Genomic DNA, 14907 nt, shown 5'->3' with positions numbered 1-14907 from the left:
GTCCTCTATGTCTGCTATTGTTCCTTGTGGGAGTGAGACTCCTTCTGTGCGGATCACCTTCCCCCTCTTTGTGACCAGCCGACCACACTTCTCTAGTCCGAATGACATCCCAATGTCCGTGCTGTAGATCCTGGTGGTGTGGATCAGTGAGTCGATGTCTCCCTTACTCTTGGCATACAGCTTGATGTCATCCATGTAGAGAAGGTGACTGATGTTGGCCCCATTTTTGAGTCGGTATCCGTAACCAATCTGATTGAGTGGAGAATTTGGCTGAGGGGGTTCAGGCCTATGCAGAACAGTAGCAGGGACAGAGCATCTCCTTGGTATATGCCACATTTGATGGACACTTGTGCAAGTGGTTTGCAGTTGGCTTCAAGGGTGGTTTTCCACAGCCTCATCGAGTTTGCAATGAAGGCTCTCAGAATCCTGTTGATGTTATACATCTCTAGGCATTCAATGATCCAAGTATGCGGCATTGAGTCATAGGCTTTCTTGTAATCAATCCAAGCCATGCACAGGTTGGTGTGTCGGGTTTTGCAGTCTCGGGCAACTGTGCGGTCTACGAGGAGTTGGTGTTTGGCTCCTCTGGTATTTACACCGATACCCTTCTGTGCTGTGCTCATGTGTTTATTCATGTGTTTTCTTATCTTGGCCACTATGATGCCTGACATGAGCTTCCAGGTTGTGGAGAAGCAGGTTATTGGTCGGTAGTTGGGTGGGACTGGACCCTTTGATGGGTCCTTCTGGATCAAGATTGTTCGCCCTTCAGTTAACCATTCAGGGTGAGTCCCACTTTGTAGCAGCTGGTTCATTTGGGCTGCCAGTCGCTCATGGAGGGCAGTGAGTTTCTTTAGCCAGTAGGCATGGATCATGTCAGGCCCTGGTGCTGTCCAGTTTTTCATACCTGAGACTCTTTCTTGAACATCTGTTACAGTGATGGTTACCGGGGTTGTTCAGGGAGGTTGCTGTGGTCCTCTCGTAGAGAGATCAGCCACTGTGCATTGCTGTTGTGGGACGCCTCCCTTTCCCATATGCCTTTCCAGTATTGTTCAGTCTCCAGCCAGTCTCTGCTCTGTTGTTATTACCCTGCCATTGAGAGTACACCTTAGCTGGTTGAGTGGAGAAGAGCCGGTTAATCCTTCTGGATTCATTCTTCCTTGTGTATCTCTTTAGGCGGCTGGCCAAGGCTTGGAGCCTCTGTTTGGCAGTTTCGAGTGCTTCAGGTGTGGGCACCTGTCTGTACTTTCTGGGTACTGGTCTTTTCATTGTACCCTTGTGGAGCTCTGACAGTTGGCTCACTCCCCTCCTTGTTACCTTATTACCGCATACAGAAGGAGTCTCACTCCCACAAGGAACAATAGCAGACATAGAGGACAGTTACAAGTACCTAGGTATACCACAAGCAAATGGCAACCTCGATGAGGCCACAAGGAAAGGAGCCACAGCTAAATACCTCCAACGAATAAGGCAAGTCCTGAGAAGCCAGCTCAATGGCAAGAACAAAATCCGTGCGATAAACAGCTATGCCCTGCCAGTAATCAGATACCCTGCTGGAATAATTAGCTGGCCAAAGGAGGAGATAAAAGCCACAGATATTAAGACTAGAAAGCTACTAACCATGCATGGAGGGTTCCATCCCAAATCCAGCACCCTGAGACTGTACACGAGCCGCAAGGAAGGAGGCAGAGGACTAGTGAGTGTGAGAACCACTGTCCAGGATGAAACAACTAAGATCCATAAATACATCAGGGACAAAGCCTCAACAGACAATGTGCTCAGTGAATGTCTCAGACCACTGGGAACAGAGGTTGAGGTGCCAGAGATACCATCATGGGAGGACAAGCCCCTACATGGGATGTACCACCAGCAAATAACCCAAGTGGCTGATATCAGTAAATCCTACCAATGGCTGGAAAAAGCTGGACTCAAGGACAGCACAGAGGCCCTCATCCTGGCCGCCCAGGAACAGGCCCTAAACACCAGAGCAATAGAGGCCCAGATCTACCACACCAGACAAGACCCAAGGTGTAGGTTGTGCAAGGAGGCCCCTGAGACAGTCCAGCACATCACAGCAGGGTGCAAGATACTGGCAGGGAAAGCGTACATGGAGCGACATAACCAAGTGGCAGGCATTGTGTACAGAAACATCTGTGCAGAATATGGACTGGAAACCCCAAGATCAAAGTGGGAAACACCCCCAAAGGTGGTGGAGAACGCCAGAGCTAAGATCCTGTGGGACTTCCAGATCCAGACAGACAGAATGGTAATGGCGAACCAACCAGACATTGTCGTAGTGGATAAACAACAGAGGAAAGCCGTTGTGGTAGATGTAGCAATACCAAGTGATTGCAACATCAGGAAAAAGGAGCACGAGAAACTGGAGAAATACCAGGGCCTCAGGGAAGAACTGGAGAGGGCCTGGAAGGTGAAGACCACAGTGGTGCCTGTGGTCATCGGGGCCCTCGGGGCAGTAACCCCCAAACTGGAGCAGTGGCTACAACAGATCCCAGGAACAACATCAGACATCTCAGTCCAGAAATGTGCAGTCCTTGGCACAGCCAAGATATTGCGCAGGACCCTCAAGCTCCCAGGCCTCTGGTAGAGGACCCGAGCTCAGAGCTCTCTGGGTGAGAAGGGAATTTTTTTTTTTTTTTCAGAAAGTTTTTTTAAAACTATACTATTATTATGTTGGCAGGGGGAAAATAGCAATATAAATTATTTTATCATATTTTTCCATTATTACAGGTGAGGCTCTGCCTTACCTGCCTCACCTGCCATGGTTACCATAGTCACTGGTAACTATGGCAACCAGTGACAGTTTAAAAGCCCACTGACATTTCTGAAACTATGACATCACAATGTGACTCCAAAGGCAGAATTCTGACATCACCAGCGATTATAAAAGTTCCTCACATCAATCTACTGATGTCACAACCTGTTAGCAGCCGTTGGTGATACGTTCGTCTTGAGAGTTCGTTTAGCAGTTCACAGTAAGATCTTCAACTTTGTTTGGTGCTCATTTCTTTAGGAGATTGACATCAAACTTAACTTGAAATTTTACCGAGATTCTAGAAAAGTGATTTTAATTAACAACCCGAATCAACAAAAGTATACAATGCAGTCCAACCAACCGACAGTGGAAGAGGTCGCATCCGACAACATTGTGGAAAGGGAGTTACAACCACCCAAGCCACCCAAGCGCAAAAAGAAGAAGATGTCATTTGCAGTGTGGTGGGAGCTGCACGCAGCTGAGGAGCTGAAGAAGTCTGCCGAGAATATCGCACTGCAGGACTCTTCAATGCCAGTTGAAAAAGAACCAATCACCAACACACTGGAGACAGTAGATGACAAAGGGAACAAACACCTTTCTAAAAGTAAGCGCAACAAGAGGACCCCATTGTTGTGGAAATCCTTCCCGGAGGAAGGTGCTTGCATTGATCTTTCGATTTTTGCTGGAAATGAAGACATCAGTAATGGTCCTCTGGCAGAACAACAATGTCATCAGGCAGCTTTGCCCAGCAGCGGACCAAAGACATTTTGGAAAACGCTCCCCGACTCAGAGCCTCACGTAGATGTCAGCTTTTTCCCTGATATCATTGGTACCCAAAATGTTTCAATGGCTCCACAAGAATGTGACAAAGGCGTTTTCTTGAAAGAGGAAGGTTTTCCTGACAGCACGGCGATCTCTACCACACAGCCGGACGCCAAAGAGCAAAACATCTCCAGCTCACTAAAGAAAGTTAATCAAAAAGGGGACAAACACCTTTCTAAGACTAAGCGCAACAAGAGGACCCCACTGTTGTGGAAATCCTTCCCTGAGGAAGCTGCTTGCATTGATCTGTCGTTTTTTGCTGAAAATGAAATCATCAGTAATGGTCCCCTGGCAGAACAACAAAGTGATCAGGCAGCTTTGCCCAGCAGCGGACCAAAGACATTTTGGAAAACGCTCCCCGACTCAGAGCCTCACGTAGATGTCAGCTTTTTCCCTGATATCATTGGTACCCAAAATGTTTCAATGGCTCCACAAGAATGTGACAAAGGCGTTTTCTTGAAAGAGGAAGGTTTTCCTGACAGCACGGCGATCTCTACCACACAGCCGGACGCCAAAGAGCAAAACATCTCCAGCTCACTAAAGAAAGTTAATCAAAAAGGGGACAAACACCTTTCTAAGACTAAGCGCAACAAGAGGACCCCACTGTTGTGGAAATCCTTCCCTGAGGAAGCTGCTTGCATTGATCTGTCGTTTTTTGCTGAAAATGAAATCATCAGTAATGGTCCCCTGGCAGAACAACAAAGTGATCAGGCAGCTTCGACCAGCAGCGGACCAAAGACATTTTGGAAAACGCTCCCCGACTCAGAGCCTCACGTAGATGTCAGCTTTTTCCCTGATATCATTGGTACCCAAAATGTTTCAATGGCTCCACAAGAATGTGACAAAGGCGTTTTCTTGAAAGAGGAAGGTTTTCCTGACAGCACGGCGATCTCTACCACACAGCCGGACGCCAAAGAGCAAAACATCTCCAGCTCACTAAAGAAAGTTAATCAGAAAGGGGACAAACACCTTTCTAAGAGTAAGCGCAACAAGAGGACCCCACTGTTGTGGAAATCCTTCCCTGAGGAAGCTGCTTGCATTGATCTGTCGTTTTTTGCTGATAATGATGACATCAGTAATGGTCCCCTGGCAGAACAACAAAGTCATCAGGCAGCTTTGCCCAGCAGCGGACCAAAGACATTTTGGAAAACGCTCCCCGACTCAGAGCCTCATGTAGATGTCAGCTTTTTCCCTGATATCATTGGTACCCAAAATGTTTCAATGGCTCCACAAGAATGTGACGAAGAAGTTTCCTTGAAAGAGGAATGTTTTCCTGACAGCACGGCGATCTCTACCACACAGCCGGACACCAAAGAGCAAAACATCTCCAGCTCACCAAAGAAAGTCAATCTAAAAGGGGACAAACAGCTTTCTAAGAGTAAGCGCAACAAGAGGACCCCACTGTTGTGGAAATCCTTCCCCGAGGAAGGTGCTTGCATTGATCTGTCGTTTTTTGCTGGAAATGATGACATTAGTAATGGTCCTCTGGCAGAACAACAAAGTCATCAGGAATCTTTGCCCAGCAGAGGACCGAAGACATTTTGGAAAACGCTCCCTGACTCAGAGCCTCATGTAGATGTAAGCTTTTTCCCTGATATCATTGGAACAAAAAATGTTTCAATGGTTTCACCATCTGAAAAGGCAACAAGTCATCCAAAGTGTGAGTGTGTAGCCAAATTGATGGAATTTGAACTGGTCCATATTGCAGTACAGAAGTACCTCATGAAACAACTTGATGAGATGTCTGCAATAAATAAGAAACTAACTGCTGAAATTAAAAAACAGAAAGACATGATGAGGAAAATACTGTCCGTAAGAAGACGAAGAAAGAGTCCAATGGTTTCTGTTGAAACTCAGACAGAGTCAGAAAATCGCCCACAAACAGTTGATCACAAGTCTGCTGCAATGGAAACAGAGCAAGACGCACAAGAAACCAGCAATCAGTTAGACCCAGTCCCTCAAACACTTTCTATGCAACCTGGGATACATGTGTTGGACACTAGATGCCGCCTCAAACCAGTCCGACAAACAATTTATACGCAACCTGAGATACATGTGTTGGACACTAGATGCCGCCTCAAACCAGTACGACAAACAATTTATACGCAACCTGAGATACATGTGTTGGACACTAGATGCCGCCTGCAACCAGTCCGACAAACACTTTATACACAACCTGGGATACATGTGTTGGACACTAGATGCCGCCTGCAACCAGTCCGACAAACAATTTATACGCAACCTGAGATACATGTGTTGGACACCAGATGCCGCCTCAAACCAGTCCGACAAACAATTTTTAGGCAAGTTGAGATTCATGTGTTGGACACTGGATGCCGCCTGCAACCAGTCCGACAAACACTTTATACGCAACCTGAGATACATGTGTTGGACACTAGATGCCGCCACAAACCAGTCCGACAAACAATTTTTAAGCAAGTTGAGATTCATGTGTTGGACACTAGATGCCGCCTGCAACCAGTCCGACAAACACTTTATACGCAACCTGAGATACATGTGTTGGACACCAGATGCCGCCTCAAACCAGTCCGACAAACAATTTTTAGGCAAGTTGAGATTCATGTGTTGGACACTAGATGCCACCTCAAACCAGTCCGACAAACAATTTTTAGGCAAGTTGAGATATTTTTATTTCTAAGAGATCAGCCCTCTGAAACTCAGTGGGCTGATCTGAATGGGTACCAGGATGGGCAGAAAAAGCTGTACAAGATATCTACAAGTCAAAACAGAATAGAATTGACAAAGAAACCTGGCTTTGAATTGGAAACCTTAAATAACGACACGGTTTGTGGAGCAAGCAGTAAACAGGGAGTTTCAGAAGCAGAAGGGCTTCAGACAGCCTCTGTTATAAACCAGATTCTAACTAAAGAAGTGATCATTCAGCAGATCATTTCAGAAGAATTGACTGAATCTACATGTCAGAAAAAAAAGCAGATGACAATGAGAGCTGAAATGGAAGCTGTTGTCATCCCAGTGGAGACAAATAAGTTGATTGAAGACACTAAAATACCAAGAAATGATTTACACATAGTAGCAGAGATCCCCCAGACGACTTCTGCAGAAATGGGGACAGAAGGGGAGAGAGACCAGAGACCAGAGAGAGACCAGAGAACATCACCTCCACAGAGAAATGTCACATTAAATGAAGATACAATACAAACATCAAGTCAGGACTCAGAGACTCATGCTGCAGAAGAGTCAGCTGAGGAGACGGATAACTGTGATCAAGAAAGACCCATGAAAAAATTATCTCTGTGGAAACGATTTAGGAAGGCTGTATCTCCGTCACTTCTGTGGAAATTCACAAACAGAAATAAAGTGCATCCACTGTAGACATGAAATTATGTCTCTAGCACATTAGATTTCAAAGCTGGCTGATTGGGAGTAATTGGATAAAGAGGTTCAGATGATGTTAATTGGACATTTTAATATTAAAAAGCCAGGACTGCACGGGGGGAAATGTCTCCCCGTGTAGGTGTGGGTTCACTCCGGGCGCTCCGGCTTCCCCCACATTCAACAACATCACTGCTCAAATTCATCTATTTCAACATTTTTATTGCTAACTTGAAACAGAAAATAAGACAACCACATTTATTCATTAAAGGCAGATTTGGAAAAAGAAAATGTAAAAACATGGAACAAAAACAGACTTTTAGAAGTCTGAACCAAAACTAATCGGAAACGATTTGAAAAAAAAAAAAAAAAAAAATATATATATATATATATATATATATATACGTATAGATAAATATATAGATCTATCTAGCTATAAATATATATATATATATATATATATATATATATATATATATATATATATATATATATATATATGTATGTATATACATATGTGTGTATATATATATATATTTATAGCTATATATATGCTATATATATATTATATATATATGTATATGCATATTTATATATATATCATATATATATATCATATACATTTGATATATATATATATATATCATCAAGTCTGAGAGATTCCATTTTTATAACTTTAGACTCATTTGAATCAAAGTTTTTCAGTCAACAAAGTTTTTCTTCCTAGACTTGAGTCTTTTTTCGCCGTATGTTAAGACTTACTAACAGAATTCGCTCAACATTCTGTGTTGTACTCAAATTCTCACCTGAAGGCCAGCTGGTCCACCTGGTAGTACTTTTCCTCTCGTAAGATTTTCAGATCCTGCTCGATTTGCTGGATCAGCGCCTCGCAGTCCTGCAGGTAACACGCAATTTCTCTCTCGCACTGCACCGCCTCGCCGCTCTCGGCCCGGGACGCGTCCTGAAACCGGATCACAGACGCTTCAGTTTCTGCCCTTCTGCTAGATGCCAAGAAAAAGAAGCTCCTTTTCGCTTTTTATTATTTTAAAATGTTTTTATTTTTTACATTTTTTTCATCAAATTATTCTTTTTACTTTTTGTAGTCAAAAAACTAAAGTTATCAAAGTGGTTTTAATAATTTCTTGTTAATAGTGATTTTAAAGATATGCTTCTTGTTGTTATAAAACAAACAAGAAGCAGTAATTATTAAGAGTGTTTTCGTTTCCAGGATAAACGTGGAATATTTGCGGAAAACAGGAAAGCGCTGAGTAAATATTTGATGTTCCAGATGGTCGAGACGTCGTAACGCAGCCCTCCACTGTGTTTACCCGACATCCAGCTGGGAGCCCTAAAATCTGTGAAATAAACGAAGGCGACTCACGGCCTGCAGCGTGTTCTTAGCCAGGGTGAGTTTCTCCTCACAGTCCACGGCCGTGTTCTGGATCTTATTGGCTCGCTGCAGCAGCAGCTCCACTCTGAAAGCAAACGGATTCATTAGGACGTCCTGAGAAATCAAACCTCAATGACAAAGAGTCTGTCTGTGTTTCTGCACCTCTCCACAGCCGGCCTCAGGGCCTTCTCCCGCTCCAGCATCTCCAGGATCAGTTTGCCCCACTCCTCCTCCAGATCGTTGGGATGGAGGCCCGGAGGCAGCTTAATCCGCCCGAACTCGATCCAAACCTGGAAACGGGAACGGTTGACGCATCATAAGTCTGGCTCAGCGGTAGACTCAGCTGAGCGGGAACACAGGGGGAGCTTTTATTCCTCAGCCATCATGTGTTTGTGTTCTGCAGGGTTCGCTCCAAGAACCAGCGCAGCGTCATGCACACGGCGCCGCTCACCTCCAGCAGCTTGTAGAGACGCTCGATGTGAGACTTCTCCGTCTCCTTGCTGGGGATCTCCGTCTCTTTGAAATGGATGTACTCGTTATAAAGTGCCTGCAGGAGGAACGGACTGTTAATGGATGCTGCGACTCAAAACCAGTCACCTTCACAGTCACTGATGGAGCGTCACAAACAAACAGGCTTCAATAACTTCATGCACGCCTCATTTATAACAAGAACTGCAAGTTTGCTCCTCAGGGCTTCTGGGAGGTTTTTCCTGCTTCAGTTTCCTAAAAATGAACTAGCTTTTGTTAGGTTTGAGATTAATTTGGGCAATGTTTGGTCTAAAAGTGTTTTAAACTGAAATAAAAGTGATGACGTGGATATTCACCTTGAGTTCTACTGGGTTCTGTGGGAAGTTCTTCTTGGCCATGAGGGCCGTATGCTGGCGGCTCCACTGGAGCAGAGATGAGAACGTCGACTGGTACTCCGACCAGCGCTGGTCCACTTCCTGATGACCAGGAGGAAACGGTTCAGGGGAACAGGAAGGAAACGTTCACTGAACATCTAGATTATCTTTAAATCGAGTCGCACCTGTGCGGCGATGCCTTCTCCTCCCTCTGGGATTTTAGGGAAAGCGTCGTAAATCGAGGAGACGTAGGTGATGACGGACTTCTCATCTGGAGACGCAACGTCAACATCTGAGGAAACCAGAGAGGAGAAACATAAAACCCGTGGAACGATTAATCAATTTATTGATTATGTGACATGAGTCACATGATCAATAATCAGATGTTACTACTTGCGGAAAAGACAAAAAGATGACAGGAAGTGGTGGGATGATGATGGCGCTGCAGGTTTTTTAATTACTTTTCTCCTGAACAAACTTATTACCGTGGGATTTTAATTCAGTTTATTTAATGAAAACACTGCAACTGCAAAAGTGTGTTTTCTCAACATATTTGTAATGGAAACACAGCTTACAACCGTCGTTAAAATTCATCCATCCTGAACTTTTTTAAGTTTTATGCCCAATGATTCATTAAGGAAAGGAAAATAAAAGCAGGTTTCCTCAATAAATGGCAGAAAAAGGGCAAAAAAAAGACTGTCAGAGAAAATGTGGAGAACAATTAACTAAGAGCGCTTCAAATTCTCTCCAGTAAGTCTGGCTGCTTTGAGGGAAAATGCGTCATGTTAAGAGAAGAGCGGTTCCGATCCGCAGCCTCACCCTCGGCGTCCAGCAGCCTGGTCACGCCCAGCGACTCGGCGATCTCGAAGGCCTGCTCCAGGTTCTCCCGGTTGCTCTGCCGGGTCACGACCTCCATGTCGATGAGGTCCGGCCTGCAAAAGCAAACACACAGAGGCAGCATGTCGGTTCTGCCTGCCTGAAACGCAGCACAGCGCAGCGCTGCGCCGCACAGCCTCGCCCCGCCTGCGGCAGCCCTGACCTGTATCTGTGGAGCAGCGCGTTGAACATGCGGCCGTCGCTCCACGCCGAGCTGAAGTTGGTGCAGCGGAGGCCGGGGTAGCCGTCGGTGGCCTGCTGGCTCCATAGCAGCAGCTTCTCTTTGGCTGTGAGGTCAGCGGACTCGCCGCACACGTAGATCTCTGAAATCTGGAGGGGAACAGAGAGCAGAGGGAGAGGTGAAAATGAGAAAACAGACGGTGAAAATGAGAAAACAGATGGTAAAAGTTAGAAAACCGACGGTAAAAATGAGAAAACATACAGTAAAATGAGAAAACAGACGATAAAAATGAGAAAAGAGTGTAAAAATGAGAAAACAGACGGTGAAAATGAGAAAACAGACGGTAAAAACCAACAGTGGCCGGAAATGAAGACACCATGGAAACAAAACAACACATATCTCTTTGATTAAACCTGATGTTTCCTGTCGCCTCCATGTCTTTGACTATTAATAATAAGAATAATGAGATAATTATTCATGTATAATTAAATAAACGGATTCACTGCAGCATCATTACCCTTCCCAGCCTCCATTTATCTCTTTTTATCACCTTCCTTCATCTTCATCATCTCCTGTTTCAGAGGATGAACAACAAATAAAGTTTGTTCCTGAGGAAGGGAAACATTTTGTCCTAGTTAAAGAAATCACAAAATAAAAAAAAAAAATTAAAACATCTAACTGCGTAAGATTAAAAAACACTTTTAGGATGTTTTTCTTTTGTTTCCAATGATGGAAACTTCAACTTTCCTTCAAGTGGGGTTGTGTGAGACAGCCCTGAGCAGTCAGTATCTTAACTGTGATGAAAAGCAGTCAGAGTAATCAATGAAAAGTTAATTTTTTATACCTGGGGCAGTTCTGCCAGTTGGTATATTCAAACCAGCTTGAGGGCTAAACTGGTGATAATTACTGTCTGAGTTTAAAGGGCTTGTGTGCTTCAGAGACAGTTGTAGTAAGGTGACATTTTAAAATGTGTTTTTCCAGTAGAGGAAAAACTTCTGCCTGAAACATGAACTTGAGTCACTTCAGCCAAATGAAATCAAAGTCTCTCCTTCCCCAGACGATTAAACTCGGCTTCCATGGAGGCTTTTCCTCTGAATCCTGTCTGTTTGGGACCGTTAGTGACGCAGGGGGAGTAACAGTCAGCGCTTGGCTGCTGCTGCTGCTGCTATCATCAGTCGCCTCCTGTCAAATCGCCCTCCCTCCCTGCCGCTCACACGGAGCTGGGAAACGTCCGGAGAAAGCTGGGAGACTGCGGCAACGGCCAAAAAATGCAAAACAGGAGCGAGCAAAGAGAGCAAAGAGGGCAGTGCTGCCAAACGAGCACAGTAGAAACCCAGAAAATGTGAAGTTCAACACCTGCATGCATGTATGCAGAAATACGTCCATGACTCTGAAGCACTTACTGGCAGCTAAAGTCACTTTTAATGCATAATGCAGATTATGATGACTGAATACAACTTCAGAGACTAAAATCCAATCATCAAGTGATGTTTGAAGTCAGATTTAATATTAAATTCAATTAGAAGCAAAACAAATGTCTGACAAAAACTATATGTTGCAACAAACCGGTAAAGTTTTATCAGAATATTTTGTGGCAGTAGTTTTACAACAATAAAATTCACCTGAACTAATTACAACTGAAATTCTGTTTTTATTTCATTAACTGTCAGAAATGTTTTTTGGGACGTGACTATCCCAAAAAAAAAAAAAAAAAAGTCTCAAATAGCATTTCAATGATAAATTTAGCAGCTAAATTAGCAGCAAAATGGGTTTTTTAACCAGACAATGTTGCTTATTATGTCAATTAAAATGCAATTAATTTGATTAATTAACAGCAGACCTGGAGATTAACTCAGTTTTAATCAAATTCCACCACTACTTCATACTGTTTACTTCTACTGTAAATGACCTTTTCTTCCAGTCTGTTTAAATTTGTAGATTAGTTTAAACTTACAGGAGAAAGTAAACCCGTCATTACAGCCACTGACCTTTCTCCAAACACTCAGCCATCCTTTCTGCCTCTCACACTCCTACAGAAGTCAGCAGCGTGTGTGTGTGCGCATGTGTGTGTGTGTATGTGCGTGTGTGCGTGTGCGTGTGTGCGTGTGTGTGTGTGTGTGTGTGTGTGTGTGTGTGTGGAGACATGTGGAAAAAGGAGGATGGAGGGACTGGCTGCGCCGTGTTGATTAGGCCACAACAACGAAGGCGGAAAGAACCAGCAGAAGATGAATGTCCTCAAAATCCGATAAGAGCTGAAAACTGACATGACCGCTGCTGCAACAGGCTGCACACATGACGACGGAGGAACCACGACAACAAACCAGACGCAAACAAACGGGCTGCAAAAGCTCCTCCAAACACCAGAGACCAGCGGTTTGGAGAATAAGGTCCAGGAACCAAATTATTCCTCATTTCCAGGGAATAAATACCTGTGTTCGGATTCAGAGAATCAAAACAGGACTGAAGTTATTTCTAAATATTATATTTATGCTGACTAATCCAACTATTGAAGTTATTCACTCCAAAAACACAAAATCTCTCCAAGTATGACAGGTCTAGGTTTTAGTGCAAGTATGAGACAAAACGACACTTCTTTGCAAAGCTTTTCATCCAAGGTTGGATGATTATTCAGCAAACTTTGGATTTATCAGCAACAGAACACACTTCACTGCAAAAAAGAAAAATCTGTATGAAATAAAGCTATAGGTTTCACAGTAAATCTTCAGTATTAGGTAAGGACCACAAATGCCCACAAAGGCTAAAATCTTTGAGTTTCCCTCTAAAAATGCCTATTTTAATAGTTTGGATACGAATTACACCTTAATAAACATTAAAACGTGAGGTCAGTTCCAGAAATGTTGGACGGTTTGATTCGGTTAACTTTTTAAGGACACAGACCTGCGGCAAGAGCTTCGAAGCCGCCTGTTTCTGCGGCGCCAGCGGACTCTCCAGGGTAGAGTCCAGTTTCTCAGACGAGCTGCTGGTCAGGACTCCCCAGTCCGTCTGACTGGGAGAGGTGCCTGCCGTTTCCGGAGACATCAGAGGAAGATCGCTGGAGTAGCCCGACTCGAAAAGAGACGAAGCTTTCATGGCGTCCTGGATGTGCAAATGGCCGGAAGATGTCGGGGAATCAGATGCTGGTTCTACCAGCTTAACTTTCAGGATGTTTCCTGCGATGGGTGATGGTGCCGGAGGTTCTTCATGAACATCCACCTCATTGTCCCTCCGCAGCGGGGAGCCCAGATCGCTGGGGTAGACCGTCCGCACCACGCAGAGCTTCCCATCCACCTCTCGGATGTGGACTACACCTTTATGCTCCTTTACTGCCGGCTTCAGCCTGTTTCCCCCTGCATCCTTAATCGCTTTCTCCTTGTCCTCTTCCCTTTTGTGAATCCAAGGTTTTTCCAGAATGCCTTGAACTTTCTCCCTAACCCGACAGACCCTGCCTCCTCCTGGAGTGGTGCTGCCCAGGGCCGGCGCCGTGTTGACCGGGGTGGTTTGGCTCGGGATGCTGGAGACGTCGATGATGGCGCTGACCGTGTCTTCCTCCCCAGGAAGGCAGAAGACTCCTCTCCAGGCTGGACTGGGTTTCGGAGTGGCTTCGAGTATTCGGCTGCTCAACAGTCCGCCCGTAGAGCCGGGAGACAGAGTATTGCTGTGTGGATCGGTTCTGGAATGGCTTAAATGGGATTCAGGCACTGTTCTGCTACACTCCACACCTTCAGGCGCTTTCTCCTTCACCTGGTCGACCTCGCCGGACTCATGGACGCGGGTCCGTTTCTCCTCCCCAGCCCTCCGGTTCTTATTACTCTTCTGCTTACGCCTGAAGCGAAGACGTTTCTTTGGTGTCAGGGTGGGTGCGCCGTCCGGATCGCCCTCCCGAAGAGGCCGAACGCAACCCATTGAATTCCCCATGTCTCTGATGAATGAATGCAGCGAAATGGGAAGCTGGTGAAAGACCAACCTCTAAGGTCTGGCCATTGCCTTCCTGCGCTATTCCTCTCGATTCAAATCTTGCTTCACAGTGCAGTCCGGACTTTCTCCCACCGAGTTGGATTCAACCGGGCCAGTCAGTGAACAGAAGGATTTTTCTGCACTATTTGTAGTTTTAGCAATGGCAGTGAAATGTCTGAGTGAAGCAGTTCAGACATGAACAGCCATCTTCTTCAGCTCGGCACTTCTTGGTAAGCTTCACTGCGATGAACTGGCACATCACATATGTCGCAAGCAAAAGACTAAAACTTCAGAGTCCACACCTTTAGGAAGCATTTGTCGCTCAATAGCCGAGAGCCCAGACCTTCAGATGAAGCAAAGAGTAGAACGAGAGGCTGGTTTTTACTACCTTCCAATATCGATCCAGGAAGTATGTTCTCCAGTTCATTTGTCTGGTGAAAGATCAACTCAGTCTAGCTTAGGACTCAGGACTTTATTGGCAGCGAGTTTAAGGCAACACATCAGAGTTGCTGTCATCCCATCTGGGATTCTCCAGCCGCCCCGCCTTCAATACAGAGCCAAAGAAACGAATGTCAACTTGTTTTCTAGTCTCATCTTCCATCAGTCATTAAAAGTCCCAGGAAAACTGAAGACAGTTATATCCCAAGGAGAGAAAATCTTCTGATCTGCTCTCATTTCATTCCGATCAACAGAACCAGAATGAAGGGTTCCCAGAGCT

The 14907-nt window shown here is 45.0% G+C and overlaps 1 protein-coding gene and 1 long non-coding RNA gene across 26 annotated transcripts in view; one reads left to right on the top strand and one right to left on the bottom strand.

Annotated features, from left to right (window-relative positions):
• Positions 1-14907, bottom strand: part of macf1a (microtubule actin crosslinking factor 1a) — a 195316-nt gene that overhangs the window by 104490 nt on the left and 75919 nt on the right. For 13 of the 25 annotated variants that reach the window (XM_055055143.1, XM_055055151.1, XM_055055155.1 and 10 more), the window contains 8 exons: positions 10218-10384; positions 9998-10110; positions 9364-9470; positions 9161-9280; positions 8788-8883; positions 8499-8626; positions 8328-8421; positions 7753-7907 (listed from right to left, as the gene is read on the bottom strand). In XM_055055143.1, the coding sequence (XP_054911118.1) occupies positions 7753-7907; positions 8328-8421; positions 8499-8626; positions 8788-8883; positions 9161-9280; positions 9364-9470; positions 9998-10110; positions 10218-10384 (980 nt within the window). Of the gene's footprint in view, positions 1-7752; positions 7908-8327; positions 8422-8498; positions 8627-8787; positions 8884-9160; positions 9281-9363; positions 9471-9997; positions 10111-10217; positions 10385-13133; positions 14325-14907 lie in introns of those variants that run through there. The other 12 variants (XM_055055133.1, XM_055055135.1, XM_055055134.1 and 9 more) reach the window with 3 other exon arrangements.
• On the top strand, positions 7880-9159 carry LOC129375829 (uncharacterized). The gene is made up of 2 exons (XR_008607676.1): positions 7880-8352; positions 8509-9159. It is a non-coding gene; the product is annotated as an uncharacterized LOC129375829 (long non-coding RNA).

The sequence above is a fragment of the Poeciliopsis prolifica genome, unplaced genomic scaffold (assembly GCF_027474105.1).
Source record: "Poeciliopsis prolifica strain line A6 unplaced genomic scaffold, Auburn_PproV2 SCAFFOLD041, whole genome shotgun sequence".
Taxonomy (NCBI): Eukaryota; Metazoa; Chordata; class Actinopteri; order Cyprinodontiformes; family Poeciliidae; genus Poeciliopsis; species Poeciliopsis prolifica.
The sequence above is the reverse complement of the archived record's forward strand: the minus strand, read 5'-3'. Positions and strand labels throughout refer to the sequence as shown.